General features: G+C 56.4%; 2 protein-coding genes across 5 annotated transcripts in view; one reads left to right on the top strand and one right to left on the bottom strand.

The window, feature by feature from the left end:
- Positions 1 to 16433, top strand: FOXP3 (forkhead box P3). 4 transcript variants are annotated; one of them, XM_028113371.2, is made up of 13 exons: positions 3 to 62; positions 217 to 1798; positions 8540 to 8774; positions 9305 to 9409; positions 9547 to 9643; positions 10047 to 10134; positions 10204 to 10308; positions 11240 to 11327; positions 11527 to 11607; positions 12423 to 12573; positions 13291 to 13367; positions 14629 to 14730; positions 14933 to 16433. In XM_028113371.2, the coding sequence occupies exons 3-13, from the start codon at positions 8562 to 8564 to the stop codon at positions 15080 to 15082; spliced, it is 1257 nt and encodes a 418-aa protein (XP_027969172.1). In that variant the 5' UTR covers positions 3 to 62; positions 217 to 1798; positions 8540 to 8561; the 3' UTR covers positions 15083 to 16433. The 4 variants fall into 4 exon arrangements, with proteins under 4 accessions (XP_087884920.1, XP_027969172.1, XP_027969171.1 ...); XM_028113370.2 differs by having other exon boundaries at positions 4 to 62; positions 9505 to 9643; XM_088028794.1 differs by having other exon boundaries at positions 1 to 62; positions 9505 to 9643; positions 10047 to 10308.
- The window catches only part of CCDC22 (CCC complex scaffolding subunit CCDC22), a 13290-nt gene continuing 11020 nt past the window's right edge, over positions 15915 to 18184 (bottom strand). The window contains exons 11-17 of the mRNA XM_028113368.2: positions 17989 to 18105; positions 17782 to 17883; positions 17590 to 17697; positions 17215 to 17310; positions 16893 to 16952; positions 16739 to 16813; positions 15915 to 16287 (exon numbers count right to left, since the gene is read on the bottom strand). Coding sequence (XP_027969169.1) covers positions 16174 to 16287; positions 16739 to 16813; positions 16893 to 16952; positions 17215 to 17310; positions 17590 to 17697; positions 17782 to 17883; positions 17989 to 18105 — 672 coding nt within the window. The 3' untranslated portion in view covers positions 15915 to 16173. The remainder of the gene's footprint in view (positions 16288 to 16738; positions 16814 to 16892; positions 16953 to 17214; positions 17311 to 17589; positions 17698 to 17781; positions 17884 to 17988; positions 18106 to 18184) is intronic.

Here is an 18184-nt window from a genome sequence, read left to right on the forward strand (position 1 = left end):
TTTTTTTTTTCTTATCTTCACAAAGCCAGACCATCAGGCCCCCTCTGGGCTTTTCCAGAAAGGTGAGTCAGAGTTAAGGAAAGAGGCTCTCCTTTTTTTCAGGGCTTGGGAAGTGGGGGGCGGGGAGCGGGGAAGGTGAAGGGGCAAAGGGGTGGGTCTTGGCCACTAGGTTGGTACCATGTGAATAAAAAGCGGTTTCCAATTTCTCTTCCCCAGGCCTGAAGCCAGTCTTGCAGAGGGCTTGGAGTAGACATTGGATGACAGAACCCTGGGCCATGCAGGGCGCTGAGGAGCCGGGGGCTGGGAGCGGCAGCCATGACCTCTCAGGAGAAGCCCCTGGGGCCCGGTCTCCCCTGTTGACCACTGGTTAAAGAGGGCTACTTCTCAAGTATGGAAATGCAGCACCAATTCTTGGACAACCATAAAACCTCACAAGCTTCAAGCCCCCAGAGGAATCTCCAAATCTCAGAACTTCCCTGTCACTGCAGTCTAGAATTTAAGACCCAAGACTGTTTGGCCCAAGGAAACCTGGGGGTTTTTAAGCCCTCCCGGCACCAAAGAAGGCAGAGCTCCCACTTGCCAGCTCTGTCATCTTGGGCAAGTCACTCGACTACTTCGTGCCTCTGTATAACAGCCATGATGACAAGATGGACCGCAAAGGGCTGTGGTGAGGATTGAATGTGATCACTTGGGAGAATCGTCCAGCACGGTGTCTGGCCCGTGGAAAATTGGAGATAAATGTCAGCTATGGGGATGATGATGGATATATGGCATCTGAAAACCTTGGAAACTGGGATTTTTCAAAGTAGAAAATTGCAAAGGCTGAGGGCCTCAGAAGCATCAAGTCACAGTGTCCCTGACTAGGAGAGGGTCGGGGCCCCAAGGGGCCTCTGGGCTTCATGAGGATGGATGCATTAACACCGGGGGGCTCATCAGGACCTTCCCTGTAGGGTACCCTCCAGGTTAGAGCTCTCAGGCCCTACGATGTGATGAGACGAGACTTTTCTCCCTCTCCTCACTCAGTGATGCTAAGTGGATTCTGGGAGCCAGTGATTCTCAGACTGTTAGATTCTGTGACTTGTGCGTTTTCCTCTGTGAAATAACTTCCATGGCCCCCTCTGTGGGGAGATGGATTGCAGAGCTCCCCCTCCCTGGGCAGTAAGAGCAGTGATGACCATCAGTTCTACCTAAGGGGAAACTGAGGCATGGAGCAGGGCAAGGCCTCTGGAAACCCAGCCCTATTCAGTTTCTTTCGCTAGTTTTTTTCCCATCCCATCACATTCACAGAGTGGTATCTCTGCCTGCTTGGGACACCTCCGTGATTTATTTGAGTTTTTTTTTTTCCCTTGTTTTTTTTTTTTTCTAACTCTACACACTTTTGTGTAAAAAACTGTGGTTTCTCATGAGCCCTGTTATCTCATTGATACCTCTCACCTCTGTGGCAAGAGGAAGAAATCATATTTTCAGATGACTCGTAAAGGGCAAAGAAAAAACCCAAAATTTCAAAATTTCCGTTTAAGTCTCATAATCAAGAAGAGGAGAAACAGAGCTCGCGAGAGAAAAGAGAGAGAGAGAGAGAGCAAGAGAGAGAAAAAACTATGAGAACCCCCCCCACCCCGTGATTATCAGCACACACACTCATCGAAAAAAAAAATTTGGATTATTAGAAGAGAGAGAGAGAGGTCTGTGGCTTCCACACCGTGGTTTTTCTTCTCGGTATAAAAGCAAAGTTGTTTTTGATATGTGACAGTTTCCCACAAGCCAGGCTGATCCTTTTCTGTCAGTCCACTTCATCAAGGTGAGTGTCCCCGCTCTCCCCCATCAGATGCGGGTCCAGTGGAGGAGATGGTAGTGAGGCAGGCACGGGCGGCGGGGGGGGGGGGGTCAGGGGCCCTCCGGTACCGTCAAGACACACACAGCTCCTGTGGCTCAGCCAGGTAAGAGATTTTTTTTACAATAATAATAGTAATAATAAATGCCGGCAGACTGATTGGGAAAGTGCTTAATCGATGCGTGGGCAGAGGCAACGATAAATAAATTGATTGCTATGTAGATGGGCAGGATTTTTTTTTTTTTTTAAATAGGCCAACTGCCAGTCTTTACAAATTTCAGAGCTTGGAACAACTTGAAACTGTCCAGGTGTAACTGGAACTTTCAACTACACCCCTCCATCCTCTTTGTCTCTTGTCTCTTGATAGCTCCCACCCCTCTCTGTCTGCTCGCCCTGTCTCCCTCTTTCGTGTCGCTCTGCCCCCCCCGCCCCCCCGTTTCCCTGGCACTCGGACCCTCCACCGCCCTTCCTCTGGCTCTGCCCAGCTTCCCTGTCTCTGTCTCCTCCATCTTCACCACGCTCCCTCTATCTCCTTTCCTCCGTCTTTCTCCCACTGTCTCTCCTGCTCTCTTGTCTAGCCTTCCCCCCCACCCAGCTTCCAGCACAGAGCTTGGTACAGTTGGTGCCTAATAATAGTGGATTGAGTAACGTCAAAGAGGACATTTCCATCTTACCAGAGTGAGCATCAGTTCTGTTTGCCCCGATCAAAGGAGGATAGTGAGCTGTCAGGTCAGGCTGAGCGCTCAGTTGAACTTGGGCTTGCATGGCACAAGAGGACCTCCTGGGGGGCACTTTGTGCCACCATCAATCGTGGTTTAGCTGTGTGGTCCTACCCCGGGACCATGTGTGCATGAGTGTGTGTGTGGGTGTGGGTGTGTGTGTGTGTCCAGAGTCCGTGTCCAGGAACCAAGCAGGCTGTTCAGGGCTGGGGTGAGCTCATCTCTGCAGGCTTAGCAAGCGCTCACTGTTAGCTGTTAGTATTTTTTTTTAACCAAATTAGAACCACTCTCTCTATTGGTTTTGTTCCTGCCTTATTCAATTAATAGGAGCGTCTTTGTAGATCACTAAAAATTGTTTCAACATAGGATCTTTCATGGCTGTCAAGACTATCCTCACACTGGTATGAAACACGATTGGTTCGACCAAATGCCAATTCCTGGACATTTGGATGGCTTCTAGTTCTTTCCCCCATAATCATCCCTGATTACTTCCTTGGATTCCTGAAAATGGAGTTGCTGGGACAAGGGGCGTGTGCATTTTTAAGGTGTCTGACCCTCTCTGCATATCGTTCTTCCAAAAGGCTGTCCTGTTATATGCTTCTTGTACTCAAGCTAACCCTGGGTGGGTATTATCATTTTTAAATACTTCCTCAGCATACCAGGTAAGAAAAAATATTACCACATTGTTGACATTTGCAATCTTTGATTATTTATACTATTTATTCATCATTTGTATTTTTTCTTAAGTTGTCTGGTCATATCCTTAGTCCCAACGGGGTGTTCATCATTTTTCTTATTGATTTGTCACAGCTTTTTATTTAGAAAGGATATTAACCTTCCAATAGCCATACATGTATAGCAGATATTTTCCCCCAATTCATCACTCACTGTTTCTATTTGTTTATGGAGTTTTGTGATACTATGATGTTTTTATATAGTCAAATGGGTTACTCTTTTCTTCTGTGGTTACTGTCTCTGGTTTTGTGCTTAGAAAGTCCTTTCCCACTTGAAAATGAGATAAATGTTCACCTGTGTTGGCTTCTAGTCTCTTCTATGGCTTCATTTTTTCCATTTGCTGTGGAGGTTAAGAGTGTGGGTATGGGAGTCAGACTGTCTGGGACAAACCCAACTCACCCCAAGCCATCTGTGTGATTTTTAGCCAGGCATTTGACTTGTCTGTACCTTCATTTCCTCACATGTACTGTGATGATTATAGTAGCACCTACCTCAAAGAGTTGTTGTGAGGATTAAATGTACTAACCACGTTAAGTGCTTAGCATAGGGCCTGACATACAAGAAGCCCAAGAGCACTACTGGATATTCTTGTTTATCTCTTTAATAGATCTGGAATGTGTTTCAGGGTATATGATGATTGGTGACATTTCAAACTGGGCAGAGAGGAATTGGTGGGAAAATGGACTGATTGTTCATTCACTAACTTTATTTTTCCCTTAATGTTCCCAGAAGCATTTGTCAAATAGTATATCCTCCACCGTCTCCCAGGTTGAAATGCCACATTCATCACGAACTCACTTCTCTCTAGACGTTGGTCTGTGACTGAGCTTTCTGTTTTGTTCTGTTCCTCAGTGTCTGAGCCATACCACTTTGCTGACAGTTGCTTTGTAGTACAATACATTCCCTGACCACAGCCCCCACCCCCCCAGCAGCTTGCCCTTCACTTTTCCTTGTTATTTGACACAGCCTCAGTTCCTCTAGCCAGAGATCAACAACTGTTCTTGTTTGAGGCATCCATCTCTCCCTCTCTCTCTCTCTCTCTCTCTCTCTCTGTGTGTGTGTGTGTGTGTGTGTGTTTCCCTCTGTCTCTCTATCTCTGTCTCTATTTGGGGCATCTCTCACTCTCTCCATCTCCCTGTGCCGTTCTCTTACTCTTTTTGTTTCTCACACCCTCTCTCTCCCTCCTTGTGTATACTTCTAGGACTTTCTGCTCCTTTGAGTTCCTCTCCCCTCCATTCTCTCTCTCTCTCATTCTCTCTCAGCATCTCTCACTCTCTGTGTATCTCTGTCCCACCTCATGTTTCTCCCATCTCTCTGTATCTCTTGTTCTCTGGGTCTTTGTGTTCCCCTGTGTCTATCTGTCTGTCTCTCTCTGTTTCTGTCTCTTTGTCTCTATGTATTCCTGTCTCTCAGCCAGTCCCCTGGATGGAGGGGCAGTTGCCGACTTGACACCCTGCAGACACGTAACAGGTCACCCAGACACAAAGTGGAAGGGCCCTGGCCCTCATCTCCTCCATGCCTCTCTCTGCCCAGTGTACACAGGAGCAAAACCTGAGGCCTGGAGATGGGCCGGAGGGCCTCTCCCAAGGCCTCCCAGGGATGGAGTAGCAAAGTTGAGACCCAAGTTCAGACCATGGGACTCTTGGCAGGACCCCGGTTCTGTCTCTCTCCCCCACTGTGGGCCTCCATTTACTTCTCAGCACCCATGAGGGGAGGAGGGGGACCTGAGCTGCCCCCCCCCACCAGCTGCTGTCATTCCCCCTCCTGCCTTCTTACAACTTGGATCCTTACTCAGGCAGGAGGCTCTGTGGCCACATGGGCCAGTGTGGGGCCCAACCTCCCAAGAGCTAGTCTGGGTGGGGTCCCAGGGTCCCATGGGTCAGAAGACCTTGTGGCCAGAGGGTAGTGATACTGGAAGGATAAGTCAATCAGTCTTGAAGGATGATATGCAGTGGATAGAATTCAACCATGTCCCCAGAATTGGCACTGGTCCTGGGAACGTCTATCCTCGGGCCCCTCCAGAGAGCTTGGCAGCGGGCTCTCGACCGGCCAAGGCTCTTCCTGTTCCCCACCATGAGGCCCTAGCCAGAGGCATGCTGCCCTCTACCTTTCCCTCTTTCCCTCCCCATCTCTTGTGGAATGGCTGTGAGTATGGGAACATTGTCCCAGAATGAACAGGGAGACTGAGGCCCCGTAGGTGTTCATTTACCATCACTGACATTTTGTTAAGCATTTCATGTGCATTAACTCTGGACAAGAGGTACGATTACTGTCCCAGTTTACATACGAGCCCGCGGAGAGTTATAGCTAGTTAGTGACAGAGCCCAGCCCCAGGCTGAGGGGAGTAGAGGAGATGATTCTGACCCTCCTGCTGTCACAGAACTTAGGAGGGAAGCTAAGAGGAGGCTTGCTACAGTTCTAAGCCTGGTGGGCCAGAGGCCCTGTGGGGTAATGAGCTGCCTGTCCTTCAAGGAGTTCCAGTGAGTTTGGACACCATTGACATTGGCCTTCACCTTCTGTGAAGTTGGACCCATGGACCCCACAGAGTGGGTTTGAGACTCTGGGATCCTTTGAACCTAAGAAATGATGTTTTATGATTCTGAGGTTCTGGCATAGTACCATTTGAAGACCCCCAGGGTCCCAGTAGCTGTAGGATCTGCATGGTACTCCCCAAGCATGAAACCTTTGGCCTCTCCGTGGCCCAAGTCTACGGGGCCCAGGACTTGTCATGGTGGCCAGATGGACGTCACTCACCACATCCGCAAGCACCCACATCACTCCCACCTGGGCTGAGACGGCTGCAGGATGGGCCAGCCAGTTCTCGGAACGAAACCCGTGGGGTGGGGTATCTGCTTCTCCTTGGTGCCGATGAAGCCCAGCGCATCCGGCCGCCATGACGTCAATGGCGGAAAATCTGGGGACGTGACAACAGGGCCCAGATGCAGACCCCGATATGAAAACACACTCTGTGTCCCAGAAACATCCTCCATGCAGCTTCTGAGAAACAGTCAGAAAGGGACGCCCCGACAGACAGTGCAGGAAGCTGGCTGCCCAGCCCGGCCCTCCAGGTTCCCCACCACCAGACAGACCATATCTATGTCCCCTTTCTGAGAATGTACCTGTGCTTCCCTGTGGCTGGACATTACAGATGTGCTTGAGGAAGAGATTTCTTATAAGCCCCAGCCAAGTGTCCCAGCAGCTTCAGAAGTGACCACGGGCCAGCCGTGTGGGCCAGGCCAGAGTGGTGGAGACCAAAGTCGATATTCATTTACTCAGGCTTCTGTAACAAATTACCACAAGCTGGGGGCGGCGGGGGGGCGGGGGGTGCTCAAACAGCAGAAATTTATTGTCTCACAGTTCTGGAGGCCAGAAGTCCGAGGTCAAGGTGTCGACAGGGCTGGTTCCTTCTGAGGCTACGAGGGAGGACCTGTCCGTACCTCCCTCCTAGCTACTGGTAGATTGCTGGCAGTCTTTGGCATGCCTTGGCTTCTAGAAGCCTCACCCCCAATCTCCGCCGTCATTCATTTGCTCACCGCCTCGTGGTCACTGAGTTCTGAGCCTCCATAGATCCAGGCTCTTGCTTCTCACACAGTAATGTTCTACGCCCCCCCGGGGAGACTATGAGTTTAATACCTGGATTCTCACCCCCACCCCCACCCGCACCAGAGCTCTGACAGGCCCTGTGAGCTGACAGCAAAGAAAGGAAGGTGCAACTGCTCCCCGAAATCGTCCTTGTGCCAGTTTGGGCCGCTCTTGGCAGCTGTGTGCCCAACCCAGTGCTGTGGGGTGGGGAGTCACACACACACACACACACACACACACACACACACACACACACACACACACTTTCTGGGGAAAGATAGGGAGCTCTCAAGTTGCCATGGGACTGTGGAACGCTGCACCTGGGTGTTCCCTTCAGTAAAATGGTGGCTAGACTAGGCAGTCCCTTCCAGCTCCGGCTTCCTCTTAGACTGGGATTCTGAGAAACGGAAGCCCTGCCTGTCGCAGAGTGTTCAGTTCTGGGGCTCAGCAAAGGAGCCTGGAGCCATTACGGAGGACTTTCTGGATAGGGCCCAGATAGGGGATACGGAGGAAGCGCAGACATTCCAGGCAGGGCCATATAGCATGAGCGCAGGCAGGCTTGGATAGCAGACTTGGGGTAAACTCTGGCGGGGGCTGAGTCAAGATGCTCCCACGGGCCCTGGCTCAAGAGAGCCCATCCCTCCTTCCTGACACCTGCCATGTCAGCTTCGTGCAAGGCAGGAGCCCAGAGATGATCAGACCTTACCCCTGCCCGAGCTCCAGAGACTCCTGTACTCCGCTGCCCACTCAGGATTTCCACTCGCGTGTCTAACGCCAGACTCTTCGTGTCCATCCACACCTGGATCGTCACCCCCAACCTTGCTCCCCTTCAGCTCAGGTGATGTCCACTCTGTCCTTTCAGCCTGCTCAGGCAAACACCGGGCCAGAGGTCACCTTGACCGTCCCCCTCTCACCACCCCCCACCCCATGCAAGCTGCAAGCAAATCCTCCCGCCTCCACCTTCAAAGCACACTCAGGATCCACCGACTTCTCATCATCTCCACTGCCACCATCCTGGTCTGTGCCACACTTGTCACTTGCCTGGACTGTCACAGCAGCCTCCTCACCAGTACCCCTGGCTGTCGCCTTCCTGGGGTCTGTCCCTCTCCCCGCAGCCAGAGGGATCTTGAGTCCATGCCCCCCTCCACCCTTGTATATGCCAGGTCACTGGGATGAAATAATGCCACCAGGAGAGTCAGACACCAGTCCCAGCAGCATCAGCAAAGGTTGTGGCCTATGCAGAGTGCAGGGAGGACCAGGGGGCTGAGGCTTGGAGACAAGCCCTAAGCGGTTGGGGGCAAAAAAAACTGAGACCTGCCCGTGGCTGAGACCCCACACACGACCCCAATCCCCCACCTCCCTCGTGGAGGACACATCACCACCAGGGCTCTGCCAGCACACACTGGCACGCTGAGTGCTGGACCTGGGCACGTCTGCACATGGGACGTGTGCGGAGACGCGCACACCTATGTTCCTGACACCGATGGATGCGTGGGTGTGTGCCACACGTACACCTGATCAGAGCTGGGGTCCAGCCGTGGAGCCCTTGGGGACAGGCCCCCACTGATGCCTGCTCTGACTAGAGTGGGGGGGGTCCACATGGTTCAGGTGGTTGAGCAGTTCACACCCCCGCTGGGCACACGTGTAACTCCTTCCCCCTGTGTACCCACAGCCTGCCCTCGGACAAGGACCCAATGCCCAACCCCAGGCCAGCCAAGCCCTCGGCCCCTTCCTTGGTGCTTGGCCCATCCCCGGGAGCCTCGCCCAGCTGGAGGGCTGCACCCAAGGCTTCAGACCTGCTTGGGGCCAAGGGCCCAGGGGCAACCTTCCAGGGCCGGGACCTCCGAGGTGGGGCCCATGCCCCCTCCTCCTCCTCTTTGAACCCCATGCCACCATCACAGCTGCAGGTGAGGCCCAGGGCCCAGGATGGGGCAGGCAGGGTGGGGTACCTGGGCCTACAGGTGCCGACCTTTACTGTGGCACGGGGCGGGGGGCCCAGCTGGGGCACAGGAAGTGGTTTTCTGGGTCCCAGGCAAGTCTGTGACTTATGCAGATGTCACAGGGCCAAGAAAGTCCCCGGTTAGCAGGTCTCAGAGATTCGAGGCTCTCCCCGACCTCCCAATCCCAGCCTCAGGAGAGGAGCTCCTATCACGGTCCCACAGGCGTGGCCGTGTGTCCCCCTCCCCGTGTGACAGGGGAAAGGGCTGGTGCCCAAAGAGGGGAGGTGACACAGTTGAGGCCAGCTCTGCCACTTATTAGCTGTTTGATCTTGAAAAAGTCATTCGCTCTCCCCGAGCCTCAGTTTCCACATATGTAAAACGGGGATGATCAGAGTACCTACCGTGTGGGGTTGTGGTGAGAAGTGTATGAACTAGACATGTAGAACAGTGAGGAGAAGGATGCCATCTCACCCGCCTGCCTTCTCTACCCCCCCCAGCTGCCCACGGTGCCCCTAGTCATGGTGGCACCCTCTGGGGCACGGCTGGGCCCCTCACCCCACTTGCAGGCACTCCTCCAGGACAGGCCGCACTTCATGCACCAGGTACTGACCCGGAATGGGCAGGGCGGCGGGAGCAGGTGGGAGAACTGGGCGGGGGGCGGGGAACAGGCTGATCCACAGCCCCCGTGTGCCCCCAGCTCTCAGCGGTGGATACCCACGCTCGGACCCCCGTGCTGCAGGTTCGCCCACTGGACAGCCCAGCTATGATCAGCCTGCCGCCACCCACTGCTGCCACCAGCGTCTTCTCCCTCAAGGCCCGGCCCGGCCTGCCACCTGGTAACACCCCACCCCACAGCTCTACAGAACCCCGAGCCCCCCAGTGCTTGAGTGGGAGCCGCGTAGGCTGCTGAATGGCGGCCCTCAGGAGGTCAGATGCATCGGGTCTTACCATCTGGGAAACTCCAGCCTCCAAAAAATGTCAGGTTCAGAACCTTAAAGGTGCAGAATGAATGGCAAAAATCACAGAGCCGTGGGTCTTTGCAGTCAAAATGTCAGCGCTTGCAAATGGCAGTCTTTGAGCTGCTCCCCCAGAAGCCTTGGATGTTAGGGCCGACAGAGCCCCCTGGGAGTCAGGGCCTTCGAGGCTCAGGAGGGTGGGAAGCTCAAAAGGAGAGTCTCTGTGGGCTGAGCTTGAGGGCCCAGCCCACGGTCCCCAAAGATGCCCTGTCCCCACCCGCAGGGATCAACGTGGCCAGCCTGGAGTGGGTGTCCAGGGAGCCAGCCTTACTCTGCACCTTCCCAAGCCCCGGCACACCCAGGAAAGACAGGTCAGTGGACCAGGCTGGGAAGGACCCTTGCCCTGCCGTTGCCTCCCCTTACACCCTCTGTCCCCCTAGCACCCTTTCGACCGTGCCCCAGGGCTCCTACTCGCTGTTGGCAAATGGTGTCTGCAAGTGGCCCGGCTGTGAGAAGGTCTTCGAGGAGCCAGAGGATTTCCTCAAGTGAGTGACCCAGGCCCATTCCAGTCCAGGAGGGTCCCCAGTGTGTGGGAGGAGGTCTGTGGTACAGGTCCCAGCTCAGGCCTCATCTCAGTGGGTAATGACGAGGCAAAAGGCTAAGGCTAACACCGTAGGTTCAAATCCTGGTCCTATCGCTGGCTGTGTGATCTTGGGCAAGTTACTTAGCTTCTCTGGGCCTTGGTTTCCTCATCCGTGTAATGGGGCATCATAAGAGAGGTGTATACTATTACCTACCTCCATTTTACGGATACAGAAACTGAGGCCACAAAAAGTTAAGTGTCTTGATTAAGATCACCCAGTTCCTAAGTCACAGAGCTGGGATTTGAATCCAGGCAGCCAGGCTCCAGAATGCACGCTCCTAACTGCTTTGCCCTGCTACCCTAGCCCTCCTGCCAACACACCAGCCTGCTTTTATTGATCCCCACAGTCCCCGATTGTCACAGTGGCTCTTGCTGCCTCCTCTCGGTCCCACCGCACGCACATGCGCACAAACACACACACACACACACACACACACACACATCCCTTCTCCAACCATACCCAACTATCAGTGGCAACTCTGCACCCTGTCCTCCTCACGACCATGACTTTACACAGGCTGTCCCCTCCACCTGGAGAGCCTCTCCTGCCCTCGCCTACCTCACCCCACCTCTCAGCTCACCAGCCTTCCAACATCACCTCCAGCACCCCCGCCAGGCTCCAGTGGCGAGCTCAGGCCTGGCACCAGGAGATGCCAAGTAGCATGTGTTGAAGGAACAGCGGGTGTAAGAGGGAGACTTGAGGTAGAGAGAGGGGAGGGAGGCTGAGCCTCTGAGGAGAGACCTCCCAAAGGGTCTGGCCCTCCTCACTCGGAGTGTTGAGCCAGGAGGCCAGACCCACTGTGGTCACCCACATGGAATCTCCCCCTACCCAGGCACTGCCAGGCGGACCATCTCCTAGATGAGAAGGGCAGGGCACAGTGTCTCCTCCAGAGGGAGGTGGTGCAGTCTCTGGAACAGCAGGTGACGTAGGAGAGGGGTGGTTGGGGGATGATGGGCGAGCCTTACATCCACGCTGTGCCAGGAGCCAAGCTCACCCAGGATGGGGGCTGGCATAAAGGAAGGGAGGGGGTAGGGCACTCCCAGGGAGAACCACAGCCTGAGCGAGGATGTGGCAGAGAAAGGCCAAGTTGAGGCCTCACTTTGTGCCCTGTCCTCACAGCTGGTGCTGGAGAAGGAGAAGCTGGGCGCTATGCAGGCCCACCTGGCTGGGAAGATGGCCCTGACCAAAGCTCCAACCACGGTGAGCCACCCCAGGCCCACAAGTGGCACAGGCGGCTGGAGGGGGGGTGGAGGGGACTTACCCTCACACCCACGCCCTGACTCTGGGCCCCTGTCCCCAGCTCCAAACATGCCCAGACCTGGAAACCTGTCCCCTCCGGTTACAAACCCTCTGACCCCAAGGTCCCGAAACATCATGATCTTGGGTTTTCAAAGCAACCGCAAATCACCAAGCATCTACTGGACACAGACCCTGTGCCACTGGTGGGACTGGTCATACGACATGCAGGAACCAGCGCACAATAAAATCACGGGGCCCAGGTTTCAAGATGACCCCCACAGAGCAGTAAACAAAGGGCAGGGACCTGTGTGATTACACAGGCCACACATCGGTGAAGCTGGCCCCGGGGGCCAGGCACCATTCCTGAGCACGCTGCTGGGGTTAGTCTATCGAATCCTCATGAGGCCACTCACGATAGGTATTAATTACTAGCATCCCTAAGGTGTAGGAGCCTGATTCAGCCCCAGCTCATGGCCCCAGCATTGCGCCTCTCCATACAGACAGACAGACAGACACACACACACATACACACACACACACACACACACACACACAGAGATTCAGCCCCAGCATTGCGCCTCTCCACGCACACAGGCGCACGTCCACACTCACACTCTAATAAATACGGCTCAATGCTGCTTTGTGAGATTCCACATCAGACTGGACTTGAGAAGAGAGCTCACTTGCTTTAAAAACAAACAAACAAACCACACTTATTTAAAATTGAAGCGGAAAGTGTAAGCCTCTGAATCACCCGCCTTTCCCTCCCCCCGCAGGCATCATCCGACAAGGGCTCCTGCTGCATCGTAGCTGCAGGTACTCCGGTAACCCCTGGCCCAGCCTGGCCCAGCCCCCAGGAGGCCCCCGACGGCCTGTTTGCTGTGAGGAGGCACCTCTGGGGCAGCCATGGAAACAGCACGTTCCCAGGTAAGGATGGCCCGTACCCCTACGTGGTGCCCCCCACCCCCCTGAGCCCCTCATCCCCCTGACTGGCAGCCGGTGGGAGACAGCCAGTACCGACCCTCCCCAGCACTGCCACACAGCCTTTGGGAAAACATAACTGCTTGCAGAAGCTACCTTTCAGCGTTTCCAAGGCCTGCAAGCCCCCTGCACCGCCACCGCCCCCCCCACCCCCGCCATTGTAGTTCCTCCTGTCTAGCCCCATCTCCCCTGGGGCCGGGGGCTCACTCATTCCGGCCTTCAGCTACTCCATTCGGTCATCAGAAGGGAGAGAACTAGCTAAGCGCTTCCCAGGGACTCTCCCTTCCCCCTCCAAGGAAAAGCGGGGTGATTCTCCCAAGCTCAGGCATCCTGGGCTGCCCGCAAGGCTTGGGCTGTGGGCTTAAGACGGATCAGGGCCCTTGAGTGTCAACCTGCCTCTGCCACTTGGCCGCTTGCATCCCTTCGGTGTGCAAGTTACTTCACTTCTTTTAAACTTCGGGGACGATGAAGCCCATTTTGGTGGGAGTGGTGCAAGCAGTAGATGATACGGTCAATGCCCAGCGCTCAGCACAGTAACCGTGAGGGTGAAAACTGGTGTTGTCAGGGAGGGATTTCAGCTGGGTAGCCTCTCCTTGTAGCGTGGGGGATGGGAGAGGGAACTAGGAGCTCCAGGACGGACCGATCCTCCCCCACCCCGTACAGAGTTCTTCCACAACATGGACTACTTCAAGTTCCACAACATGCGGCCCCCCTTCACCTACGCCACCCTCATCCGCTGGGTAAGCCGGCAGCGTGAGCCGAGGAAAAGGAAAAGAAATGGGGGGTGGGCACCTGCCTCCCACATTCCCAGCCTCCTTCTGAGCACCCCCAGAACAGGCTCCTTCATGAACCCAGGCCTCCGATTGGATCCCCCCCGCCGCAAGCCGGCTTCACTCCAGACCTGGCCCCCCCAACCCAAACAGAAACCACTATCCAGTCCAGTGCGAGTCCAATTCTGGCCCTCAACCCACCCCCCTGATGCCCTGATGCCCACCTCGACCCCATACTTAACCCCCTCCCAGATCTGTAAAATAGCCCCCAGATGAACCTGATCTTTGCCCCTTGCCCTAAACCCACCACAGACACTATCCTAACTCCTTCCCTGGCCCCCATATGCCCCAATACACCAACACATCCCTCGGCCGGACCCTGCCTCTAACCCCTTCCTTGTGACACCTATCTGACCCTTGGCCTCACCCCATCCCAACCCCTTCCCTGAATCTCCCTAATGTCTGCCCAGAACTTTCATCAGAGCCTGCCCAGACCCTCACCTTAGGCCCACACCTAACCCCTACACGACACCACGCATTCCCCTGCCTAGCCCCATCCTGACCCAGGACCTCACTGCAGCCATAATCTCTGACCCTTTGTTTAACCCCACTCCTAAATCCAAACAGATCCAATTCCCTGACCTTTAGCCTCACTCCATACCTAACACAAGCCCTGACCCTTAACGACCACACACATCCAACCTTATTCTTGACCTTGAATCTAACCACATGCCTGACACAGAAAATAACGATATCACTAGGTCCGCCTCTTGATTCCTGACTCTAATGCCATCCCATCCCTCAGCCCTCTACTCGCCCCAGTCCATCCCCAGCCAGACCCTTAACCAACCCCTTCCCTGATGACCTTTAACTCTGCCTGGCCCTTTACCCCTCCCACATCCTTAACTTGACCCTACTCCTGGCCTTCAACCTTCCCAAACCCTGACACCTTGCCCCTGTGGAGGCGGTCAGTTCCAACTCCATCCCAGACCTTTAACCTAATCCTGGCCCTACCCTGAACCAGACCTTACTGCAACCTCAGGCCTGACCCTCCACCTCATCCCATTTCTAACCCTGTCTCTGACCTATCACCTCACACCGTCTCCCTCCCTCCCTTCCCCCGCCCCCCCCCCCAGTTCCACCCATGTCAGACACCCAGGGTGGGCCACTGCCACTCTCAGCCCAGCTTTGGGGAAGGGACTCCCTGACCCCCTGACCCCCTAACCTCCAGGCCATCCTAGAGGCTCCCGAGAAGCAGCGGACACTCAACGAGATCTACCACTGGTTCACACGCATGTTTGCCTTCTTCAGGAACCACCCTGCCACCTGGAAGGTAGGCTCCTCTGGAAGTGGCAGTGGCTGGGAGGGCCTCCAATGCCACTGGGGTGCTGGACCAAGCTCAGGAGGGGGGCGGGGCTTGTAGACATGTCAGGAAGGGGTGGGAGGCCGGTTTGGGGTGGGTCCTGCTGACCTCAGAGAGTGACTGCCTACCCATTCCCCCTGCCCCCCCGGCCTGGTGGGCCTTCCTTCTGCAGAACGCCATCCGCCACAACCTGAGCCTGCACAAGTGCTTCGTGCGGGTGGAAAGTGAGAAGGGGGCCGTGTGGACCGTGGATGAGTTCGAGTTCCGCAAGAAGAGGAGCCAGAGGCCCAGCAGGAATGCCAACCCCACACCCGGCCCCTAACCTCAAAACCAAGGAAAGGAGGAAGGAAGGACAGGGGCCGAAATGGGGGGTGGAAGCGGCCGGGGGCAGGGGTGACGGGCCCTGGATGTGCCCACAGGGACCAAGAAGTGAGGTGTGCACGGTCTTGCCTGCCAGGGACCCTGATCCTCAGCTGACCACCCTTCTAGATCGTATGCTCTGCACCAAGGCTGCTCAGAGGGGCCCTGGCCCCCCAGCCCACCTTCCTGCAACAAGCTCTTTAGCCAAACTGAGCCTTCACAACCAACCACACACACAGCCTGCCTCAGTCGCTCTCACAGATGATCTCAGGGCTGGAAAAGACACACCCACAGTCACAACCGTCTCCCTTGGACACAGTACAAAGAGCCTGCCTCAGTACCCTCGGGCAACCTCAACTCTGCAGTCTCGCAGACAATCATACCTGAGCACAGTCCTGTCAACCCACACAACCCGAAGCACACACCCATGGCCATCCTACCCCTCCCCCGGCCCTCACCTGCGCTGTCACACGAGGCATGCCCAGGGCCCCACCCAGAAGCAGCCTTGGTACCTTCAGGATCTCACGTCCCAAAGAGCCACACAAACACACCCCAGTCGTGCACATTCTCACGCAGCCCCCAAAACATCAGCTTGCTCATGCAGCCCACGAGAACACGCCTGTGCATCTCATGTCGTGCACACGCACTTGGCACCCCAGCGGGTCTCCGGAGTCCCACGTGGGCTTTCACAGCCACACACACGGAATCGCCGAATAGATCCCATGTCTCACCTGCCGCCCGCCGCACCTTCCCAGCCCTGAACCCTGTGTCCCCATCCAGGCCTCAGCTTAGACTACAGACAGAGCCCCTCGTTTATTTGGGATCCAAGGTCCTAACCCCAGTGCCCTCTCCAATAAACCGCAGCCGAGTTCCCACGTTCTGGACGATCACCCCAGATCAGGGTTGGGGTCAGGTGGGCAGGGGTCTGGGGCCAAGGCCGTAGCAGGAGGAGCGCAGCCAACAGAGGGAACGGCTAGGGCAAGCGCTTGGCCATCGCCCCCAACATCCCAATTCCCTGCCCGAGGCCAGGTGCAGACCGGTGCTGGGGGCTCCTCAGGCCTCCCGGACCCGCCCCAGGAGGCCAGCGTTCTCCTGGCGAAGGGCTCGGTAGTCCTCGCGGATCTTCTCCAGGTTGCTGAGAGTCTTCTTCCCCATCTCCGTCTCAATCTAAGGCAACATGAATTGCACACCTTCTGTGTGCGGGGCCCCTGTCCCAGCTCCTGCTTACCACCCCATCTCCATTAAGGCCGCTCGAGGTCCCTCCCGTCCGTGCTCCTCCCACCCTCCTCCCGCAACAGCGTGCTGTGCCCTACCACCTGGCCTTTGCATGTGTCATCTGTTCACCTAAAGCACCATTTGCTAACGTGGCAGCGTGAGCCACCACATACTCTGGCTGCAGCCTCTGCCAATGGCCCAGGGAGGCAGGTGCGAGGACCTTCGGGGCGGGAGCTAGGGCTCAGAGGAGGCTGCTGGCCGGTGCCAGGTCACACACACAGCTACTATGGGGCAAGGCTGAGTCCAGCCGTAGGCTGTGTCTGCTCCCACAGCCTCTCTGGGCGTAAACCAAGGTGCTGTCCACTGGCCTGCCTTGGTTTCCCCTCCCACCCCCAGGCCTCACCTGCTCCTCAAGGTCTCGAACTTCCCGCATGATGGTCCCTGTATCCTCAATGGTCTGGATGAGCTGGCTGCAGTTCTGAGGACAGCAGGAGCAGAAGGCTGGCACCCCCCCCACCACGCCCCACCCCAGCCAGCATCCCTCACGCCTCACTCACCTCGTGCAGGGCAGCTAGATACTTGTATGCCTTCCGAACGGCATCATCCTTCTTGGCATCCTGACCAGACAGAAGGGACCAGTGGGCTTCCCCCACACCCCTCCTCCCACATACCCCCTCCAGGACCCCCACAGGGCCACCCTCTCCCACTCCCCTGACTTCATCCTCTGCGGCGCACAGCCAGGCCCGAGCCACCGTGGACCTACACGGCTCACACCGGGCTGAGGCCCAAGCCAAGCTGTGAGCAGATAGGCAGGCGGGAGCCCAGCCCGCCCCCTGCCCCCCGCCCCCCTCCCCCGACCTGGCCCAGCCAGGCCCACACCTTGAACACGAGCTCATCGGTCACAGCAAACGTCCGGTCCAGCTTCCCAGACAGGGAGTTGATTTCCTTCTGAAGCTCCTTTGTGTCTGACAAGATCTGGCAGAGAACAGGGCAGCCATGAGCCCACGTGCGGCCCGGGTGGGCCGGCCGGCTGAGGGCAGAGTCGCGTGCACGTGCTCACACCCAGATGGGGCCTGCGTCACCGCATCAGCTGTGGCTGGAGTGGGCTGGGTAGGAGGGTTCTGTGTTGGGGTGTGGCCAGACAGCTCTGCCTTTCAGAGGGTGTGAGGTCCCCGCGTGGCCGTGCTACACGCATCTGCCCCTCACGCCGTGTCTGCCCGTCCGCCCCAACCCTCCACGGCCGCAGCGATGCACCTTAGTGATCTCTTCCTTCTGCTTCCGGATGTTGCCCACAATCTCCAGGATGCGCTGGGTATAGGCCAGCCGGGACACGTCTCTAGGCAGGGTCTCCAGCTCTGACACCTAGATAGGAACACAGCAGACACTCCCCTGGGACCCAGCCCCCCGCCCCCTCGGACCTACCCGGGGCCCCTGCACAGGCTTTACCAGCTGCTTGTAGGCCTCCTCCTTCCTGCGGGCCTCTTCGGCAGCCGCTCGAACACTCTGGTGCAGCTCCTGGATCTCTGCCAGCCGTCGAGAAGATTCCAGCTGCCGGGACCCCATGGGCAGAGGGAGAGTGAGCAGAGCACAAAGATGGCCCCCCAGGGAGGGACCAAACCCACCCCACCCACAGCCCAGGACCTCACAACCTACCTCTCTGCAATCCTGGAGCTTTCGGAGGTGGCGGTACTCAGCCAGGAGAGGGACCCGGTGCTTTTCCCACTGACCTGCCAAGTGGATGACCCGCTGGGCACTACTCTCCACCACGAGCTGGCGGGGGGGGGGGGGGTAGGGGATCCGTGTCACACAGGCTGGACCCTTCCAACTCCAGCCCTCCCGCCCAGCCCCG

Source organism: Eumetopias jubatus, unplaced genomic scaffold (assembly GCF_037043125.1).
Source record: "Eumetopias jubatus isolate StellerSeaLion01/CBP00866 unplaced genomic scaffold, mEumJub1_p1.0 scaffold_11, whole genome shotgun sequence".
Classification (NCBI taxonomy): Eukaryota; Metazoa; Chordata; class Mammalia; order Carnivora; family Otariidae; genus Eumetopias; species Eumetopias jubatus.